Consider the following 19,171-nt stretch of genomic DNA (forward strand, 5'->3'; position numbering starts at 1 on the left):
TTTCACAGTTTTTAGGCTTCTGTTTTACAATTATGTGTAATTTTGTATCTATTAGTGAACTAGATTTTCAAGCCGTTATGCAGCCTTCAAATCTATATATTGTGCTGATCAGAGCAATGGTTCACTTGAGTTATGGCCATTTGAAGTGTTAAACACATGCTGTAACACTGCTGTAGCACCCCATGTGTGTGATTTTGTTTTTGGTGTGACTATTCTCATGCCAGACCCCTGAACAGTGTTTGTGCCAAGTTTGGTGCTGATCGGAGCAACGGTGCTCCTTGACAACGTGTGGCCTCTTGGGGTTGTACAACATGGCCCCTAGGGGTCCCTGACATAGTAAGCTGGTTTGTAACAACGTGGCCCCTGGTGTGAGTATTGTCATGGCAGACCCCTGGACAGTGTTTGTGCCAAGTTTGCCCACCCAGGGGGCCCTTGACAGGCCTGACAGAGCAAGTTAACTGTGATGGACTTTTTTTATGCTTGATTTATACTCTGTGGTTGCTCGCAATGTCGTGCACCGAAAATAGACGATCTACAAGATCTGCAAAAATACAAGGCCACAACGCGGCGCGATTGGCGGCGTGTTGTGAGCTTGTAGAACTGCAATTTTTGGAGCGCAATACCGGCTAAATGGTCTCATGACAGTGGTAATCAACTGATGAATTTCAGGACAACCTCAGGTTAACCAAGGGGCCTTCCAGCCCTGCCTGCAGCAGTAGATACAACGTAAGCACATTACATGTGTACGCCTCACACATTGATTGGGAGAAGGGAAGGTGGGCAGTGTGTGTGTGTGTGTGTGTGTGTGTGTGTGTGTGTGTGTGTGTGTGTGTGTGTGTGTGTGTGTGTGTGTGTGTGTGTGTGTGTGTGTGTGTGTGTGTATGTGTGTGTGTGTGTGTGTGTGTGTGTGTGTGTGTGTGTGTGTGTGTGTGTGTGTGTGTGTGTGTGTGCGTGTGCGTGTTCGTTTGTGTGTCGGGGGGCTGCCGGTGGAGAGTGGAGAGATGTATGATGTCATGAGCCTGGAGACATTCTTCCATATTCAGGTGTTTTAATGGCTGGTGGGGAATTATTTATATTTGTTTTAGGTGCGTCAGGCGTTTTTTTCCTGCTCTGTCCTTTAGGACAGAAACTGTCAACAACATTAAAGAGATGAATTCTTGGAGAGGATGGTCACAAATGACAAAGGTAAACACGAACAAGACCGAAAGTAACTGACAGTAACAGAGAGAGAGACGTACAGTATCTAGATCTTTCTATCCGGGCTATGGGACTACGACCACAACTACAGATCCTGTGGCAAAAATATTAATAAACAAAACAAATGTATCTCCTCACCCCCCTGCATTATGCCAACGGCCAATGCCGTTGTGCAAGTTCAGATCGATTGCTGAGCCCCCACTGAGGATTCAAATGGATGAGGACGGAAGGATGGACAGACAGAGTTTTGTTTATTTTGTAGTAGGATAATGTAGTAGAGCCAAGAGCAATTTGAGGAGCCAAAACTATCCCTCAGCTTGTGTCCCATGACTTATGTTTGTGGCCTTCCTGATGTTTGTGACAGCCAAATGTAACCAGCAAAAAACAATATTACCTTCCCCTTTGTTTGGAGAACCATAGAGAATGGATACACACACACACACACACACACACACACAGTCAAATACTCAGTGTTCATACTGTATATCTCTCTGAGAGTGCATAAATGGATCCAAATGGACCATTCATTTGGTTCTATTTGGACACTCTCAGAGTAAAATAAAATAACACTTTTAGGGGGGTCCATTTGGTTACATTTGTACACACTCCGAGTTAACGTAACACTATGGGTTTTACTGTGCGGTACAGAGGTTTTCCTGGAGTTCCCCGTGTCTTTATGACAGGCGATCAATGTAATGAAAGCGTGGTATGGGGCTGTTTGTTTCGTTAACTTTGACTTGAGGTTGATAAGGGAGAGTGGGTGACAGTAATATGGCAACGGAAGCGGGGGGTGGGGGTAGACGTGGTGTAATTGATCGTAAGAAATGCTAAGATCGATCAGGAGGAGCGCGCGCCTAACGAGGCAGGCAGATGTGCCGGGCAGCAGCACTGGCGGGGAGAGAGAGAGAGAAAGAGACAGATGGAGGGAGATATACGCATACTGTACACACACACCCATGAGCACACTCCAGTGCGCACACATACACAGTATTACACACACATATTCATATATACAGTACTGTAGACATTCACAGATTGCATGCCACACACGCACCCACCCAGGCGCACACACACACCTGGGTCAATCTAAGACCCTAAAGTCAATATGACCCTGAGGCACAACGTTCCTCATGTAGAGCAGTGAGGGATTGTTCTGTATCACACAACTCATCCCTCACACCAGCGACAGAACCACAGTCATACATAAAACATTACAAGGAGGTTTAATACCTGAAGACAAAGTAAACAAAACGACCAGCTGCTCACGGAGGAAAAATCGTGGCACAGAATATTAAGAGTATCAGCGGTGCTCCCGAGTCCCGGATCAAGTGGGATGCAATCATAAGAAAAGCAGATGATCCGGGCACTCACAAGTTAAGTGAGGAGGAGGCATTTTGCCCTAATGAAGACCTGTGTAGGTCGAAAGAAGTTAGCGTTTTAATAATAAAGGCCATTTCCTCCTCTTTTAACTTTTGAGTGCCCGGATCATCTGTTTTTCTTAAGGGCGGTTTCAGACTGGATCCGTTTGAATCGAAGCGTTCCCAAGTACGCTTGGCTTCTCCCAGCTGGTCAGCATTCACAATGGCCAAAATCCTTTCGTACTCGACCATTTAATTTAGCAGTAATGGTAAATATGTGCCTCATGGGGGCGCTGTTGACTATTGGGCTTTGGAAGAGAGAATGTCATTCTCAGAAGAAAAGTCACTCTAGAGTGAATAATAAAGTTTGACTGTGTTCCTGACGATGTCTTGAGTTATAATAACAACAGATCAACAATACACAACCAAAGCAGTGTGTGCACTGGTCTTTGAAACCTCGAAATGTAACGTCGTCTGTTAATATGATATTGGCGTCACGGACGCATCCTTGGTATGACGCCACGGACTAACCCTTGGTGTATTTATCCTTATAAATACGTTCGCCACACATGTGTTTTTTGTTTATTATTTTTCACGGCTCGTGCTACTCAAACACTAGCGGGATTATTATTTCTTGTCAACATTCAAGTAGAACAATGAGAAGGTATAACCCAGCTAAAATAATGCGTCATTATAACAAATATAAAAATGATATATGATTAGCAGTCCAGTCTGTCCACTTCCTTCTCTTGGTACGGATGGATTCACACTGCCGCGTTCCGTTCCCGACTCCGCAGCAATCGGACCCGAGACTACCTCCCCAGGTGGTTTCGAGTACGGTACGGTGATGCGTTACGGGGAACGGTTCGCTACGTTCACACTACCACAACATCTGCCATGTGGTCTGGAGTGCGCACCCGGGACCTGAGTGTGAAACGGCTCCTAAGGTTTAATACCTGGTCATCTGTGAGAAATATCAGCAGACAGGTCATCTAAACCAGGGGTTCCCAAACCTTTTCAGCTTGAGACCCAAAAGATACATTTGGTCTCTCTCTGGGACCCAAACTTACTCAATACTATTACTATGCTATTTACAAGAATTGTGAAAATAGCCAATCTTGTACAGTTTTTCCCCCACTATTTTGGAAAATTTCAGGATTGTTTTTGGGCGGTGTAGCCGCCCCTATAAGTGGGGTTGGGACACCTCATTAGTACACATTTGCTGTACTGTGATTGGCTCATTAGTACACCCCTAGCTGTACTGTGATTGGCTGACTCTATTGGCTGACTCTATTCAGCACTGTGATTGGCTAGCGAGACACATGATGACATTAATAACCTATAAATAGGACTATGCACTTTAAAAAACACACTTTTTTTTGGAGAAGTGAGCTTCCATCACTGTGATGACCACTGTGATGACCACACCGCCCACTTCACACTGGGTGTGATTTATTTTTTTTCATTTGAAAATTCCAGAAAATCCTACTGACTGAACAATTCTGAAAATCTTTTCAAAAATGTTTGAAACTTTTCTGCATTTAGTTTTTGTTAGGAAAAACAAGATACAACCCATAAATATGGGTCCCTGTGTTTGGGAAAGTCTGATCAAAACTATTCAGCGATCTATTCAGGTGGTTACCAGTTTAAGATTTGAAAAATTTAAAGACCAGTTTTTAACCACATGAACCCTAGCATGTCATAATAGGCCAACAGGACTATAACAGGCGGAAATAACAGGACTACAAGCTTACAACGTGTCACGTTGCAACTCATTGTAAGCTTGTGGATCAGCTATTTTCGGCCTTCTTTGAGGGGAAAAGGGGGCGATATATGCCGAAATCGTGTTTATGAACAGTAGGAAAACCTTGCTCGTGTAAAGCTACATAACAACGAAAAAAGCAGATGTCTGCAGTTTTTGCTTTTTTTTAAAAACATATTTTAACAATGTAAGTGTGAGTTACATAGAGTTACCTATCATTTTGTGCAGCATGTTAAAAATGTTGATACCTCCAAACAGATATGGCCTCACTCCCCCCTTTGCGCACCCCAAGGGGAGCCCGGACCCCAGGTTGGGAAACACTGATCTACTGCGACATGTGGAACACTGGTCTCAGTGCAGTGGTTACATTACTGTAACACGTGGAACACTGGTCTCAGTGCAGTGGTTACATTACTGTAACATGTGGAACACTGGTCTCAGTGCAGTGGTTACATTACTGTAACATGTGGAACACTGGTCTCAGTGCAGTGGTTACATTACTGTAACATGTGGAACACTGGTCTCAGTGCAGTGGTTACATTACTGTACTGTAACATGTGGAACACTGGTCTCAGTGCAGTGGTTACATTACTGTACTGTAACATGTGGAACACTGGTCTCAGTGCAGTGGTTACATTACTGTACTGTAACATGTGGAACACTGGTCTCAGTGCAGTGGTTACATTACTGTAACATGTGGAACACTGGTCTCAGTGCAGTGGTTACATTACTGTACTGTAACATGTGGAACACTGGTCTCAGTGCAGTGGTTACATTACTGTACTGTAACATGTGGAACACTGGTCTCAGTGCAGTGGTTACATTACTGTACTGTAACATGTGGAAACACTGGTCTCAGTGCAGTGGTTACATTACTGTAACACATGGAACACTGGTCTCAGTGCAGTGGTTACATTACAAGTCCGTCTTACCTGGGAGCCTTTCTTGCTTCCTGGTAAATTGATGATGAGTGTTTTTCCTCGGATGCCACACACAGGTCTGTAACACGCACACGCACACGCACACACACACACACACACACACACACACACACACACACACACACACACACACACACACACACACACACACACACACAGAGACAGGAGCTGTGAGTTCATTTAAAGCAGAGCAGGATTGTGAAATTGTGTGTGTGTGTGTGTGCGCGCGCACGAGGATGCGGGTGTGTGCGTGCGTCTATGTGTGTGCATGTGTTTGCGTGTGTGTTTGCGTGTGTGTTTGCGTGTGTGTGTGTGTGTGTGTGTGTATGTGTGTGTGTGTGTGTGTGTGTGTGTGTGTGTGTGTGTGTGTGTGTGTGTGTGCGTGTGCGTGTGCGTGTGCGTGCATGCATCTTAGCGTGTGGCTGACCTGGAGAGCATGCCTAGCGGTGTGACATTGAGGGATCCCATCAGCATGGCCAGAGACATCCCTGGAGCCTCACGCTCTATCACCTCTTTAGTGGCCTAGGAAGAGAGGGGAGGAGGGGAGGCAGAGAGAGAGAGGTGGAACATAAGTGAAAGATAAACATTTGTTCTATGTCGGCGATTCCCATGTGGGCCCCCTAATAATTGATATTGTAACATTAATATAAAAAAAACAATGTCATGGTATTTTTGTTGCCAGACCCATGGGGTCGGCCTACATGAGGCTTTGTCGGTCTGTCCCTCTTTTCCTCCCGGTTCAACGTTTTTCCTCCCGGTCAACGTTTTCCCTCCCGGTTCAACGTTTTTCCTCCCGGTCTGTCCCTCTTTTTGATTGGCCAAGCTTAGCGTGACGTAGTGCTCTGATCTTCAGATTTCAACTACTAGGGGTCTGGCTCCTAGTGGTCACAATGACAACTCATTGTGATAGTGATTAATAGGAACTTAAAGTATACTATGTTAGTTCCATTGATCCAAGCCAAAACACAATCGACCGATTTATCATATACTGTAGGGTGCGTTCGGATATACAGTAAAGGCACTGAGCGCACTGGTCCAATACAAAACAATACGTGAGTTCGCTCCCGGTGCGCATATCTGAACGCACCCTAAAATAAAAATGCACTGTTCTATGTGGTGGGCTGGCCACTCCTCTTTTTGTATGTTTTATTATCTCTGCAAAGCCGGGGAAGAGAAGCTTGAGTTTGAAGAGAAGCTTGAGTTTGCCCGTGTCTGTGCAAGGGATGTCATTTGGGGTCCTTTTATGTCCTTTTATGCACATTTTCTCCACTTTTTTTTTGCAGAATAACCTGATTGGTGAGTGCATCTCAATCCACGGCCATCCATCTACATGACATGCGACAGACATATTATAGACACTTGTTTTCTTCTACAATCATTAACAACTTTCAACCCGGCATCCCTATTTTGGGCATGTCACTAGGTAAATATTTGGTATTGTTGTTTTACTATTCGTCATTTTCCTTTTTTTCCCCCTCTACTCCTACGATTATCTATTTTGGAACTGCAATTCGTGGGAGCTTGTGTGGAAAACAAGACCAGGAGACCTGGTTCTGCCAGACCCAGACTTCACATGACGTGTCAGCCTGTGTCTATGCCCATGTATGGACGAAAGGGGGACAGACTTTTATGGCTGGGGCCTAAGGACAAAGTGACCAAAACCAGTTTTTTGCCCATGTATGGAGAAAACAGGTACAAAACATGCCCATGTATGGACGAAAGGGGGACAGACTTTTATGGCTGGGGCCTAAGGACAAAGTGACCAAAACCAGTTTTTTGCCCATGTATGGAGAAAACAGGTACAAAACATGCCCATGTATGGACGAAAGGGGGACAGACTTTTATGGCTGGGGCCTAAGGACAAAGTGACCAAAACCTGTTTTTTGCCCATGTATGGAGAAAACAGGTACAAAACATGCCCATGTATGGACGAAAGGGGGACAGACTTTTATGGCTGGGGCCTAAGGACAAAGTGACCATGCCCATGTATGGAGAAAACAGGTACAAAGCCTCATGTAAGCCAGACCCCCTGGGTCCGGCAATAATTTCACATACTATTTTACACCTGTAAACTTGTGATGTGATAAAGAGGTAAATGGAATTGATTAGCTCCTCTTTGTTAGACAATAACCACCTAACAATCTTAAAAGTAGTGAAAATTTGGTTCAGTGATTACATTTTTGGAAACTGGACCCCCAGTTTGAAATGCATTAGGCCATAGACCCCCATAACGCTGAGTGTACAAATGGAACCATTTTGCTTCCTAACTATTAATCATTTAGCTGGCCTCAAGGACTGCTGGGGGTCCTCGGACATCATGTTGAGAAGAACCAGCGTGAATCTACTTACAGTACCACAGCAACAACATGTTTGTTCGTTTGTTTGTTTGTTTTACTTGCATGCTGGGGGCTCTGAATATATCAGTCAGTTTGAAACATTTGGCAGCCTCCTCCTCACTGGCCTTTCTTTTCTTGTCTCGCTCTCTTTCAGCTCCACCTTTCATCTTTTTTCTTACTGAGTGCTGAAGATGGTCTGAGGACCAAAACATCCACTCCTTTTGTTCACTGTGTCCCTTTTTTCTATCTATTTTTGCATCATAAGTGCCTAATTTTTTGTCAGTGTAAGAGCCTTTTCTATTTATTCTGGATGGTAATTAGGTAGCCTCCTGGTTCTATCTTTAGTAAGTCTTGAGTCTAGACCGCTAACTATCCTATTTTATTCTTTTTTTCTTACTGGGACTGGGGTCCATTGATAATGGTAACATAACATAACATTGTCAAAGGTCAATTATAATCGCTGCTCTGCTTCGACAGACACCTGCTGCTCACAGACCACGTTGCTTCTTCTTATAAAACAAACAAAACCTGTCTTGATTCTTCAAAAGAAACCTTTGATTACAGACATTATGACCAATAGCTATTCGTGACAACTGACAAATGCCTATTCCTGACAGGCCAGTGCAACATGAAAGTTATTTTGACAGACAGGCCAGGCCACACAGCAGGCAGGCCATCAGGAAATATCCCGAATCTCCTGACAGCCAGTCCCCGGGTCTGCTGACATCAGTCATCTACGTATGACATATCTAAGAAGTATGAGTCCATATTTGGGCAAGGTTTCAGCCCACTCTGTCCACCATTGACATAAACTTCTTTCATGAAATGAGAGATAAATATTATAAATAAAAAAACACAACATGTAAAGACAAAAAATGTCCTTCCTTGGCAGTGTGAACAAGAAATTGGCCTCGGTTTATGAGATTGCCCCAGACAAACAGACAAACAGGGGCTAACAATGCCTTTCTTACACAGTGACCATCCTAACACACTTATGTGCTATGTGGCATGGTTGATTTCCAGAGCCTGCCTGGGCTGGGGTTTAGGGCTGCAATTAGTGATTATTTTCTTGCCGATGATTATGTCAATTACCTTTTTGATTTGAGTTAGATTTTTTTATTTTTATAAATTAACAAATCGTAACTACTTAAGCCATATTTTATACTTTTTGCCAGACCCAGAGGGTCGGCCTACATGAGGCTCCGCCCCCTTTCGTCCATACATGGGCGAAAAAGACCGGCTGTATAAAAGGGACCCTTTCTTCTCCATACATGGGCATAAAAGGGACACAGGCTGACACGTAATACGAAGTCCGTCATACGAAGTCCTTATAAAGTACTAGGAATTTATTCTGGGTCTGGCAGAACTAGGTCTCCTGGTCTTGTTGGGAAACATTTATCCTATAACAACATTCTGAAATTGGGATTGATTATTAATTGATTATTTTATAAAATTGGCGATTTTTTAATCATTGATGATCAACTGGTTCGATTAACTGTTGCACCCCTACTGGGGTTGCTACAGTATGGCGATCAATTTGCCATATTAGGGAGATCGAACAGGCATTGGATACCCTGATTGGCTAATCCAACCCATCGACCAAGCCTCACGTGGCGTTTGTGCCACATTATCAATATAAATGGTAGCGCACGCAGAACAATGTTTTTCATAGAGCATGACATAATGGCCTGTTTGTATAACAAAAGCTTGACACTGTTTGTCTTTTCCACTTTCCTGCTTCTCATTGCCAGCGGCTTCACGGTGACAGCGGACGGTCTGCGCAACGAGGATGTGAAGAGAACCGTGGACCTGAGCACTCATCTGGCTAAAATAACTGCAGAGATTCTCCTGTCCAACCGTGGAGGCTCTGCGGTGCAGAGCTTCACGTGGGCTGTGGAGCCCGACCTGGCACCTCACCTGGCATACATAGGTGCTTCAGTGAGGGGTGATGATGAAGAGGAGGATGGCACTCTTGAACTCACGCAGACCACAGTTCATGGACAAAGCGGGGTGTTTTACAAGGTGCAGTTACCCTTTAGCATGGAAGCGGGTACTAAGCTGAGAGTGAAAGTGGAGACGGTTTTCAGCCACGTCCTGAAGCCTTTCCCGACGCACATCACCCAGGCTGAGCGTCAGCTGGTGGTCTTCCAGGGAAACCACTACCTGTACTCCCCCTATCCCACCCGGAGCCAGACCACCCGCGTCCGCCTGGCCTCCAAGGTAGTGGAGAGCTACACCAAACTGGGCGGCCCCATCAAGTACAACGAGGCCATCGAGTACGGACCCTTCCGTGACGTTGCTCCGTTCAGCGAGGATGCAATGGAGATCCATTATGAAAACAACACACCCTTCCTCGCCATCAGTAGCATGACCCGCACCATTGAGGTCTCACACTGGGGTAACATCGCCGTGGAGGAGACCATTGACCTGAGGCACACAGGAGCACTCCTAAAGGGCTCTTTCTCACGTTTTGACTACCAGTCCTCTGACCGTGGTGGCATTTCATCTGTCGAATCCTTTAAGACTATCCTCCCTGCTTCTGCCCAGGATGTGTACTATCGGGATGAGATCGGGAACATTTCCACATCACGCCTGAGGGTTCTGGTGGACTCCGTCCAGATGGAGGTCAAGCCCCGCTTCCCTCTGTTCGGTGGCTGGAAGACGGACTACATAATCGGCTACAAACTGCCGAGTTATGAGTACCTCTATACCCTGCGTGATCAACATGCACTGAAGATGAGGTTGGTTGACCATGTGTTTGATGACCAGGTCATTGATTCCCTCACAGTGAAAATTATCCTGCCAGAGGGGGCCAGGAACATCCATATGGACACACCTTACCCAATTGACCGTATGCCAGACCAGCTGCACTATACATACCTGGATACGTTTGGCCGCCCAGTGTTGGTCGCCACTAAAACCAATCTGGTAGAACAGCACATTCAGGATGTTGTGGTCCATTACACCTTCAATAAGCTCTGGATGTTACAGGAGCCTCTTCTGGTCATAGGGGCCTTCTACATCCTCTTCATCACTGTCATTATTCATCGCTTGGTTAGCACCAAGGGGTCTGTACCGTCAAATGGACGAGGTGGTGAACCGGTACAAATTGTCGCACGACAACAGGGCCCTCAAGGCAGAGGGCTCCAACCTGGCCGGTAAGTCGGGGGAGGTTCAAAAGCTACATGGGCAAGGTTTCAGCCCCATCTGCCCCACTTTGACTTCTATATTTTCAAATATTTCAAAAAAATATAAAACATGTGTGGAGTATTTGGCGCTGATCAGTCCAGCAGTTTGCAAGATTAGCTGTCTCTTCTAGACCACTCCCATAAAGCCACACCATAAAAAATACAAAATTGATGATAACAGCAGAGAGCAAGTTCTAGGCAATGGAACAGAAGAAAGGGGAATACGAGATCACCACCCTTGACCCCAGTGGCTACCGATCTGTGTAAGCTACATTTCGACTATGAATTGGCCTATAAGCTATAATGCCATGTTTGTCCAAGTGATGACTACATGCCACATTCATTTTCAAAGTGTTCCCTGTCCAAATACTTGTCTCCATATACAATCTGCAACTCTGTGTTGACCATAATGATGTAGTGAAAGTCTTTTATTCTATGCCTTCTTCCATTGCCTTTGCCTCATACACCCACACAACCCCAAAACATTGTGATCCCATAACCCAGATGGATAGGAAGAGGCAGGTAGGACATTCCTTCTGCCGTTGATTTGCACTCTACAGTAAGTGCACCTGTCTAGTTTGTCTGTATTGAGAGACAGCAGCACTTCCGTAACTTGTGATAATGTGAAGAAGCATGGCGGTCTCTGTTTGGAATGGATGGCGGGTCAACAGGTTGTATGTAATCAGGGAGACGAATGTTCAACGGTGGCAAAAGAAGTTTGACAAGGATTTTTTTTCTGTCTCTCCACACTGCACAGTACCTATCAAATTCGATTCTAACCACGATTCTAACCACTTAAATCGGCAGCATCCGTATTGTGGGGGAAACCTTTGCAGAAAAAAGCAGATTGCGACGTGTTGTGAGCTTGTCGATCTGCTATTTTCATTTATCAAAGACATTTAATATAGAACGAAAACAGAGGAGACACTAGTACAAAGCCCTGAGGGACTCAGGTCAACCATATAGGGTTCAAATGGCTAAACTACCCACGAGCTGAGCTATTAGCCACGGAAGCTACTTCCCTTTGGCCCACGTCCACCAGCATCTGCCAGTCCCGGGCTGCCTCCAGCTGTCCAAAGCCGGTCCTTGGTGGAATCGTCTGTCATCTTTGTTCCCCTTTCCAAACAAAAGCAACCGGCATATCTGGGTTGGTTATTCTGGGCAGCTAGGCAAACTGATGGTTATTCTCCTGCTCTCCTGAGTCGCTGCCAGGCTACATGGCGTGATGCCGAAACATTTCTCACAGGCATGAGGACAGCCGATCTTCACACGTTATCAGACCATAGATTGGGCCCATCTACCCATCTATGTTAACACATTGATTGCCTGAGTTATTTCAGATTTTTTGCAGTTTATTGCCAGAGATTTTTCATTGAAAAAAGAAAAGTACTCAGGAGCTGAGATACAAAATTTTAAAGTTTTAAGTTAACAAGGAAGTGGATAGGAGTCTAGATCTTCGGCTAATCATATCTCCTTGGTCTTTGGGTCAAAAACGAGTTCTTAAAAACGAGTTAACTCGATCTAGGCAATCAAGTGATGGATTTTAAAAACGAGTAAAAACGAGTTAACTCGTTCTAGGCAATCAATGTGTTAAGGCATGTGCTGTCACGTGACCTGTCCAAGTCCCGGAAAAGACACGCTGTGATTGGCCGGACTAGACGCGCTGTGATTGGCCAGTAGTCACTATGATTGGCAGTTGGGACGAACGCTCACCCCAAAATAGGATTTACTATTCTGTCCCTATCGGTACATTACTCGGACGGCGCTGAGTCGGCAGAATCGGACTAGTTGGGTCTATTGGGCCCAACTGGCCCAAATATATGGAATGATTGGAGCCCAATCTATGGGCATATAACAGGTAAACAAAAGGTAAAAACAGGCTATTATTGGGAAGGTGTGTAGGTAAAAAAAAAACATATCAGCTGGTGAGTTGCTAGATTACTAAAGTATTATAAATATTTAGAGCTGAATAACATTATGTTTTTTTTTTACTTGACTTCTTGTCCTTCCCTTTTCTGGCTATTGTACATCTTACGTAGATGATATACAGTAAGTCAATTAATAATTGCTAATTCGGTGTCACAGAGGGAGCATGTGTTTCTAACATGTTGTAGATGCAGTGTACTACACATACACATACTGTACAATTTGTGTGGTGTGGCTCTGCATATCTGCAAGAGGCTAGCCGTCTATGTGAGGGTGTGTGTGTGTGTGTGTGTGTGTGTGTGGTGCGCACACAAACCTATGTGGCCATAGGTTTTTCCTGTGTTTTATACTTGAAATATTTAACTTTAAATTTTCAATGGGCCTGTGATCGCCCTGAAACCTTGCCCAAATTTGGACTCATACGTCATAGATACATAATAGACAACTGATGTCATTGATGACTGATGTCACAGGCTGGTCAGATGAAGTCCCAGATCCACATTGGAACCAAGTCGGAGATCCACATTGGAGCCAAGTCAGAGATCCACATTGGAACTAGGTCTGAGATCCACATTGGTGCCAAGTCCAAGATCCACATTGGAACCAAGTCTGAGATCCACATTGAAACCATGTCCAAGATCCACATTGGACCCAAGTCCGAGATCCACATCGGAACCAAGGCTGAGATACACACTGGAGCCAAGTTCAATGTGGATCCATATCGGAGCCAAGTCCGAGATCCACATTGGAATCATGTTGGAGCCCGAGAATCACATCATTTACTATTTATTTCGTTTTTACAGGTGTGTTCTGTTTTCTACAAATTTCTTTTTTTAAATGTCTTTCTTTGGACAGTAGGCAGAATGAGAAACCAGCAGGGGGTTCAACAGGACTAATTAACCATAGCATCTCTGGTGACTATGCAACCTCACAGCAATCCATGTTTGTGTGAGTATTAGATACGGCACGTGAGTTTGTTTCCACTGAGGAATCTAATGCGTGTGTGTGTGTGTGTGTGTGTGTGTGTGTGTGTGTGTGTGTGTGTGTGTGTGTGTGTGTGTGCGTGTGCGTGTGCGTGCGCGCGTTTGATGCTGCACGTTCCCAACAGATAGTGGCAAAGATAGATGCTTTCTTTCTCCTCCAGCTGTGCATTGGGTGCCCTTGAGTTGAGTGACACTTCAAACGTACCATTAGTGAGGACAGGGGGAGGGGGGGGCGACTTCAAAGAGAGGACCCACTGCTGTGGTGGGATGGGGGGACTCGGGAGAGAGGAGGAGAGGGGAGAAAGGAGGAGAGTGTGGTGGGATGGGGGGACTCGGGAGAAAGGAGGAGAGGGAGTAGAAGAGGAGGAACCTCCCGAGAGCCAGATTTTGCGAGAGAAATAAGCAACCAGGTCTATGAAAACAAGCCCAAAAGAAGCGACTAGGCTACATGAGCACTTTAAACCTATATATATATATTGGCTATTTGAAAATAGGCGATCTACAAGCTCAAAAGCTCTACAAGCTTGTGAGCTTGTAGATCTGCAATTTTCTAAAAGATCTTGAAAAGATTTTTCTCAGATGGGGGTCTGCGGAGAAATACATTAATTTGGGCGTCCTTGACATGCAAATGTTTGAGAACTGGTTTAAATAATAATAAAACATTGGAAGCAAGCCCAAATAACTACACTTTAAAAACAAGCCCAAAAAAATACGCAACCCGCAACTAACAAACAACTTTGCAGAGAAACAAGCCCAAAGTCGCTTATAATAAGCAGACATGGCTCTTCCTGCAGTGAAGAGGCTACAGCAGTGGTTCTCAATCTTTTCTGGATCTTGAGAATCTTGAGAGTGTACGCGGCCGCTGTGTAAAGCGGTCAGATGGGCGGGCCGTGTGCATTTTCAGAGCATGTTTATTTTAATGATCAGTCAATCGTCCAGCTTGGATCAATGGAACTATGGTATACTTTAAGCTCCTATTTATTGGTAACAGAATGAAGACTTTCTTTTCTCCAAGGTTTTGAAGACAAAAATACCATGAAATTGTTTCTACTGATTTTTTTTGATTTTTTTAATTTTTTTTTAATCAATTTAAAATGTTGTCATCATTAGCGTTTTGCCAATGATTTGGCACTGGCACTGGCCCAGGGCCCACTGGTGAAAATCACTGACTCGGCTCATGATTCTGTCCATTTACAGCGAAGGACAGGTGTGGAGCGGTCAAACCAACCAAATAAAACTACATGAAAATACAAAGAAACGGATGCGCTGCTCACTGGAGGACAGTGAGCAAGTTGCACACACACACAAGAAAGAAAAACGTACAAACTTACAATAAATAAAACAGCTACTAAACAGTACAGCTAATAACCCCCCCCCCCCCCCAAACATTTGAAGTGAATCTGGCTTAATAAGAGACAGAGGCAGGAGAGGGAGAGAGAGAGGGAGCTGTGTGTGTGTGTGTGTGCGTGTGTGTGTGTGTGCGCGTGTGTGTGTGTGTGTGTGTGTGTGTGTGTGTGTGTGTGCGTGTGCGCGTGTGCGTGTGCGTGTGCGTGTGCGTGTGTGTGCGTGAGTGACAGAGAGAGAGAAAATCCCCGACACATCATCCAGTGAGGAGGTTAAATCATGGAGCTGTATGCTTCATGCTTTCATCATGAGGCAGCTCACACACACACACACACACACGCGCACACACACACACACACACACACACACACACACACACACACACACACACACACACACACACACACACACACACACACACACACACACACACACACACACACACACACACACACACACACACACACACACACACACACACACGCTCTAATTACACCCACGAGGTATTCCTCAAATTCTTCCTGTTAGTTTTATATATTTATTTTTATATTTTATATATTTATATTCCACATATCTTTATACATGTATGTGTATTTATTTGTGTGTGTGTGTCTGTGTCTCCACTGTGTTACAGTATGTGAGAGTACAGTATAAAGTACACCAGGGCCACATCACAACCCTCAACATGTACCCCTGTCTGCACGCCACACATTGTGTCATGAAACGCCTGCGACAAGATCCCTGATTAAAGACAAGAAAAGAGAAACGCCGCGAGTCAATAAGGATCCATCTCCTACCTCTTTATTTCCCATGTGACCGCGGGCCTAATTACGCCGCATGTTAATCGGTTTTGGAAACAAACAGCGATAATCAGCAAAAAAACAGCCATGGGGCTGACCCTCCGAACTGAACCCGACTAGAGCGGGAAAACGGTCTTTATCTCCCCCCACCGCCATACCTCCTTCAGATGAAGTGAAACAGGAAAGCTGATAAGAGACTAACAAGTACTCCATTACTCCATACATGTCGACTGTACAGACAAAGAAAGAGAGACTTGCGGTGTGGGAAATAAAAAGTATACGTCGATGTGAGCCTGTGTCTGTGAAACTCACCTCGGGTGTGACATCCCGTGGAGCGAAGCCAGTGCCCCCGGTGGTCAGGATGAGGTTGAGTTCCTTTTCATCACACCAGTCCACCAGAGTTTCCTGTTGGCACGCGCGCACACCCAGGTCCCCAGGAAAATTCGTTAATACAGCATCACAATCATTTTAACCACTTTATCCATATTTTTAATACGTTGGCTCTTAAAAAATAGCAGATACACAAGCTCACAGTGGCACGAAGCTTGTACATCTGCTATTTTAGAACATTATTTTTTAATTTTAACACAATTCTTCTCTTCTGGGGTCCCTAGCAAAACACATTTTCAGATGGGGGTCCACGGCCAAATATATATCAATGTGGGGTTCCATGGCACGAAAAAGTTTGAGAGCTGCTGTGCTAGAGCATGTACAGTATATTGGTTGTTTTCGGCAGGGTTAAAAAGTGTGACTTTCCAAAGTGTGACACGCATTTACTTTGTAACTTTGCTTTGGTAAATGCTTCTTGAATAACTTTTTACATGATAAAGTTTATAGCACATTTATGTATATAGAAGACAGCAAAATAACTGAATTTTTCAATGCTATCAAGATGTGTCTGTGACAGAACAACAGACAGAAATACACACTGTAGATACAGCAGTCATAATAGATACGCTAGCTAGACTTACCTTAATCTCATCAATCTCATCTGGAACTATTTTATAGGCCACGATCATGCCCCCCAGCCTGAGAGAGAGAGAGAGAGAGAGAGAGAGAGAGAGAGAGAGAGAGAGAGAGAGAGAGAGGTAGATAGATAGAGAGAGAAAGAGTGAGAGAGCAAGAGAGACAGAGGCGCGAAATTACAATGTCTGTCACACTGGATCATGGTACATAAGCACCATACTGATGACATTGTAGGTTCGAATCCAATTCATCACTGTTGCTGCACATCCCCCTGCTTAACATTCTAACTACGTGAACCCTATAGCGTCCTTATTCTACACACATCATAATCCTCCTATAATTTCACAAACCTCTGTGGCCATCGTGTCAGCAAAACTGTGTGCCCGTTTCTCCTCACTGGCTGGAGCAATTGATCTGAATTTGCACACAGCCATTCACCATTACGGTCTGAACGCAACTGCGAAGCCCGTTTCTCAATTTCATCAAATCTCAGCTGTTTATTAGCATTTTCAAAAACAACGGGAGATCAAACTGCGCATGCGTCGAATCCACACACCCACTCTGTTACAGTGTTGAGACCGTGTGCCTTGCCTGCCTCAAGCGCACGCACGCACACACACACACACACACACACACACACACACACACACACACACACACACACACACACACACACACACACACACACACACACACACACACACACACACACACACACACACACACACACACACACACACACACACACACACACACACAGTGATTAAACTTAAAGGACTTTCATTTACGCGTGTGTACACAGAAAACATTCTTACGGATCTGTAATCCACGACGGGACGAGCGGGACTGGACGCGCAACAGGACGCGCAATAACCCCACGTTTGCAACTACTTTCGCCTGCACACTTCACCGGGTATGGTCTAGTAGGCAATAATTTAGGCAAAAACTTTCGACAAAATCTCAAAACGCGCCGTACTTTTTCTTTTTTTCTCCCAATGTTGTCTGCTCTCTCTCTACTTTTTTAATTTTGCCTCTTTGCCTCTTTTTAATGTGTCTGTTGTATGTGACAAACACCATGAGTTGCGGAGAGCGGTATTTTGCTCATGTATGCCTAGTGTGTATTATGGAAGTAACAATAAAAGTAACAATAAAAATAAAGGAGAGGAGGGGACCAATAATAGACCCCTGGGGGCCAAGGTCAGCTGACATATAATAGGGTTTAAGTGATTAAATAACACATATTATACCTCTTTTAGTTCCCACCGTCAGGATGTTATGCTATGTGACAAAACACTGCTGCAAATCAAGAGTGAGATTTCAAGACTTAATGCTTGTTTCTGTTTACCAGACTCAAGAAGCACCCAGTGGCCTCCAGACAAAAAAACACCCCCACAGTGCTTTCTTAAAAGAAAATCAAAAATTATTTTTATTTCAACCCCCAAGAAATGGGCCAAGGAGGGAAGAGTAGGATAGAGACAAAGAACCTTGTGAGGGAAAAAGACAGTAGAAACTGCAAAAAGAGAGAGAGAGGGTGATGCCTGACTTATACTTGGTGTTGCTCACGTTATGAGCTTATAGATCTGCAGTTTTCAGCGAGTAAGTATAAATTACGGAGAGGAGAGGGAGTAAAAGAGAGAGAAGTATTTAAAGGTCTGCGATGGGGAGACATAAAGTAGAGATACAGTGAGACCTGTGGTAAGTGAAAGACACTAAGACAGACAGGGAGAAAGCGGGACAGACGCACACTGAAATTAGAAATAAATAAAACAGACATGGAAAGAGACATGGAGGAGAGTGAGTGTGAGAAGTGGAGAGAAAAGAGAAAGGGGAGTGAGCAGACAGAGAGAAAGAGAGAGAATGCCCTTGAACATCCTCCTCCTGTAAGGATTTCCTCAGGATGGCCCACTAGGGAGACTTCTCACAAGGACACAGTGCTGCTTCAACAGTGAGCCATGCTGTCCTCCTGTGGCCGAGCCAGGTATTACACCCATCCCCCCCCCACCACCACCCACAAAAAATACCAACCCCGGGCTCAAGGTGAAGGCTTTGCTCAGACACTCTTATGTAACCCCCACCACCGGCACCCTTTTAAGAAAAAAAGGAGCATTATTTTTAGGAGACCACTGCATCAAACACCTAATGCTATGATACCCTAGCTCAGACAATAGCTGGAGTAGCTGCCATTTGTCAGGGTCACTTTGGCAACACACTCAACTGAGGCACAGGACAACATTGAGTATGTATTACCTGATTATATAGCCTATATACACACAGTATACACGCACACGCACACACACACACACACACACACACACACACACACACACACAAGTTACTATTCTATCCTCAGATCATTATGTGAGACACTGA

General features: G+C 44.7%; 2 protein-coding genes across 5 annotated transcripts in view; one reads left to right on the top strand and one right to left on the bottom strand.

Moving 5' to 3' along the window:
• The window catches only part of gphnb (gephyrin b), a gene marked incomplete at both ends in the record, with an annotated part of 141,236 nt that overhangs the window by 62,806 nt on the left and 59,259 nt on the right, over positions 1-19,171 (bottom strand). For all 4 annotated transcript variants that reach the window (XM_080452463.1, XM_080452462.1, XM_080452461.1 and 1 more), the window contains 4 exons: positions 5,250-5,316; positions 5,686-5,780; positions 16,148-16,240; positions 16,807-16,864. In XM_080452463.1, the coding sequence (XP_080308589.1) occupies positions 5,250-5,316; positions 5,686-5,780; positions 16,148-16,240; positions 16,807-16,864 (313 nt within the window). The remainder of the gene's footprint in view (positions 1-5,249; positions 5,317-5,685; positions 5,781-16,147; positions 16,241-16,806; positions 16,865-19,171) is intronic.
• On the top strand, positions 9,278-10,756 carry LOC308103821 (dolichyl-diphosphooligosaccharide--protein glycosyltransferase subunit 1-like; the record flags this gene model as incomplete). The annotated part of the gene is made up of 1 exon (XM_080453998.1): positions 9,278-10,756. One exon carries the CDS (start codon positions 9,278-9,280, stop codon positions 10,754-10,756), a length of 1,479 nt encoding a protein of 492 aa, XP_080310124.1.

This window comes from Gymnoscopelus braueri, assembly GCF_963280865.1.
Source record: "Gymnoscopelus braueri genome assembly, chromosome: 16".
Classification (NCBI taxonomy): Eukaryota; Metazoa; Chordata; class Actinopteri; order Myctophiformes; family Myctophidae; genus Gymnoscopelus; species Gymnoscopelus braueri.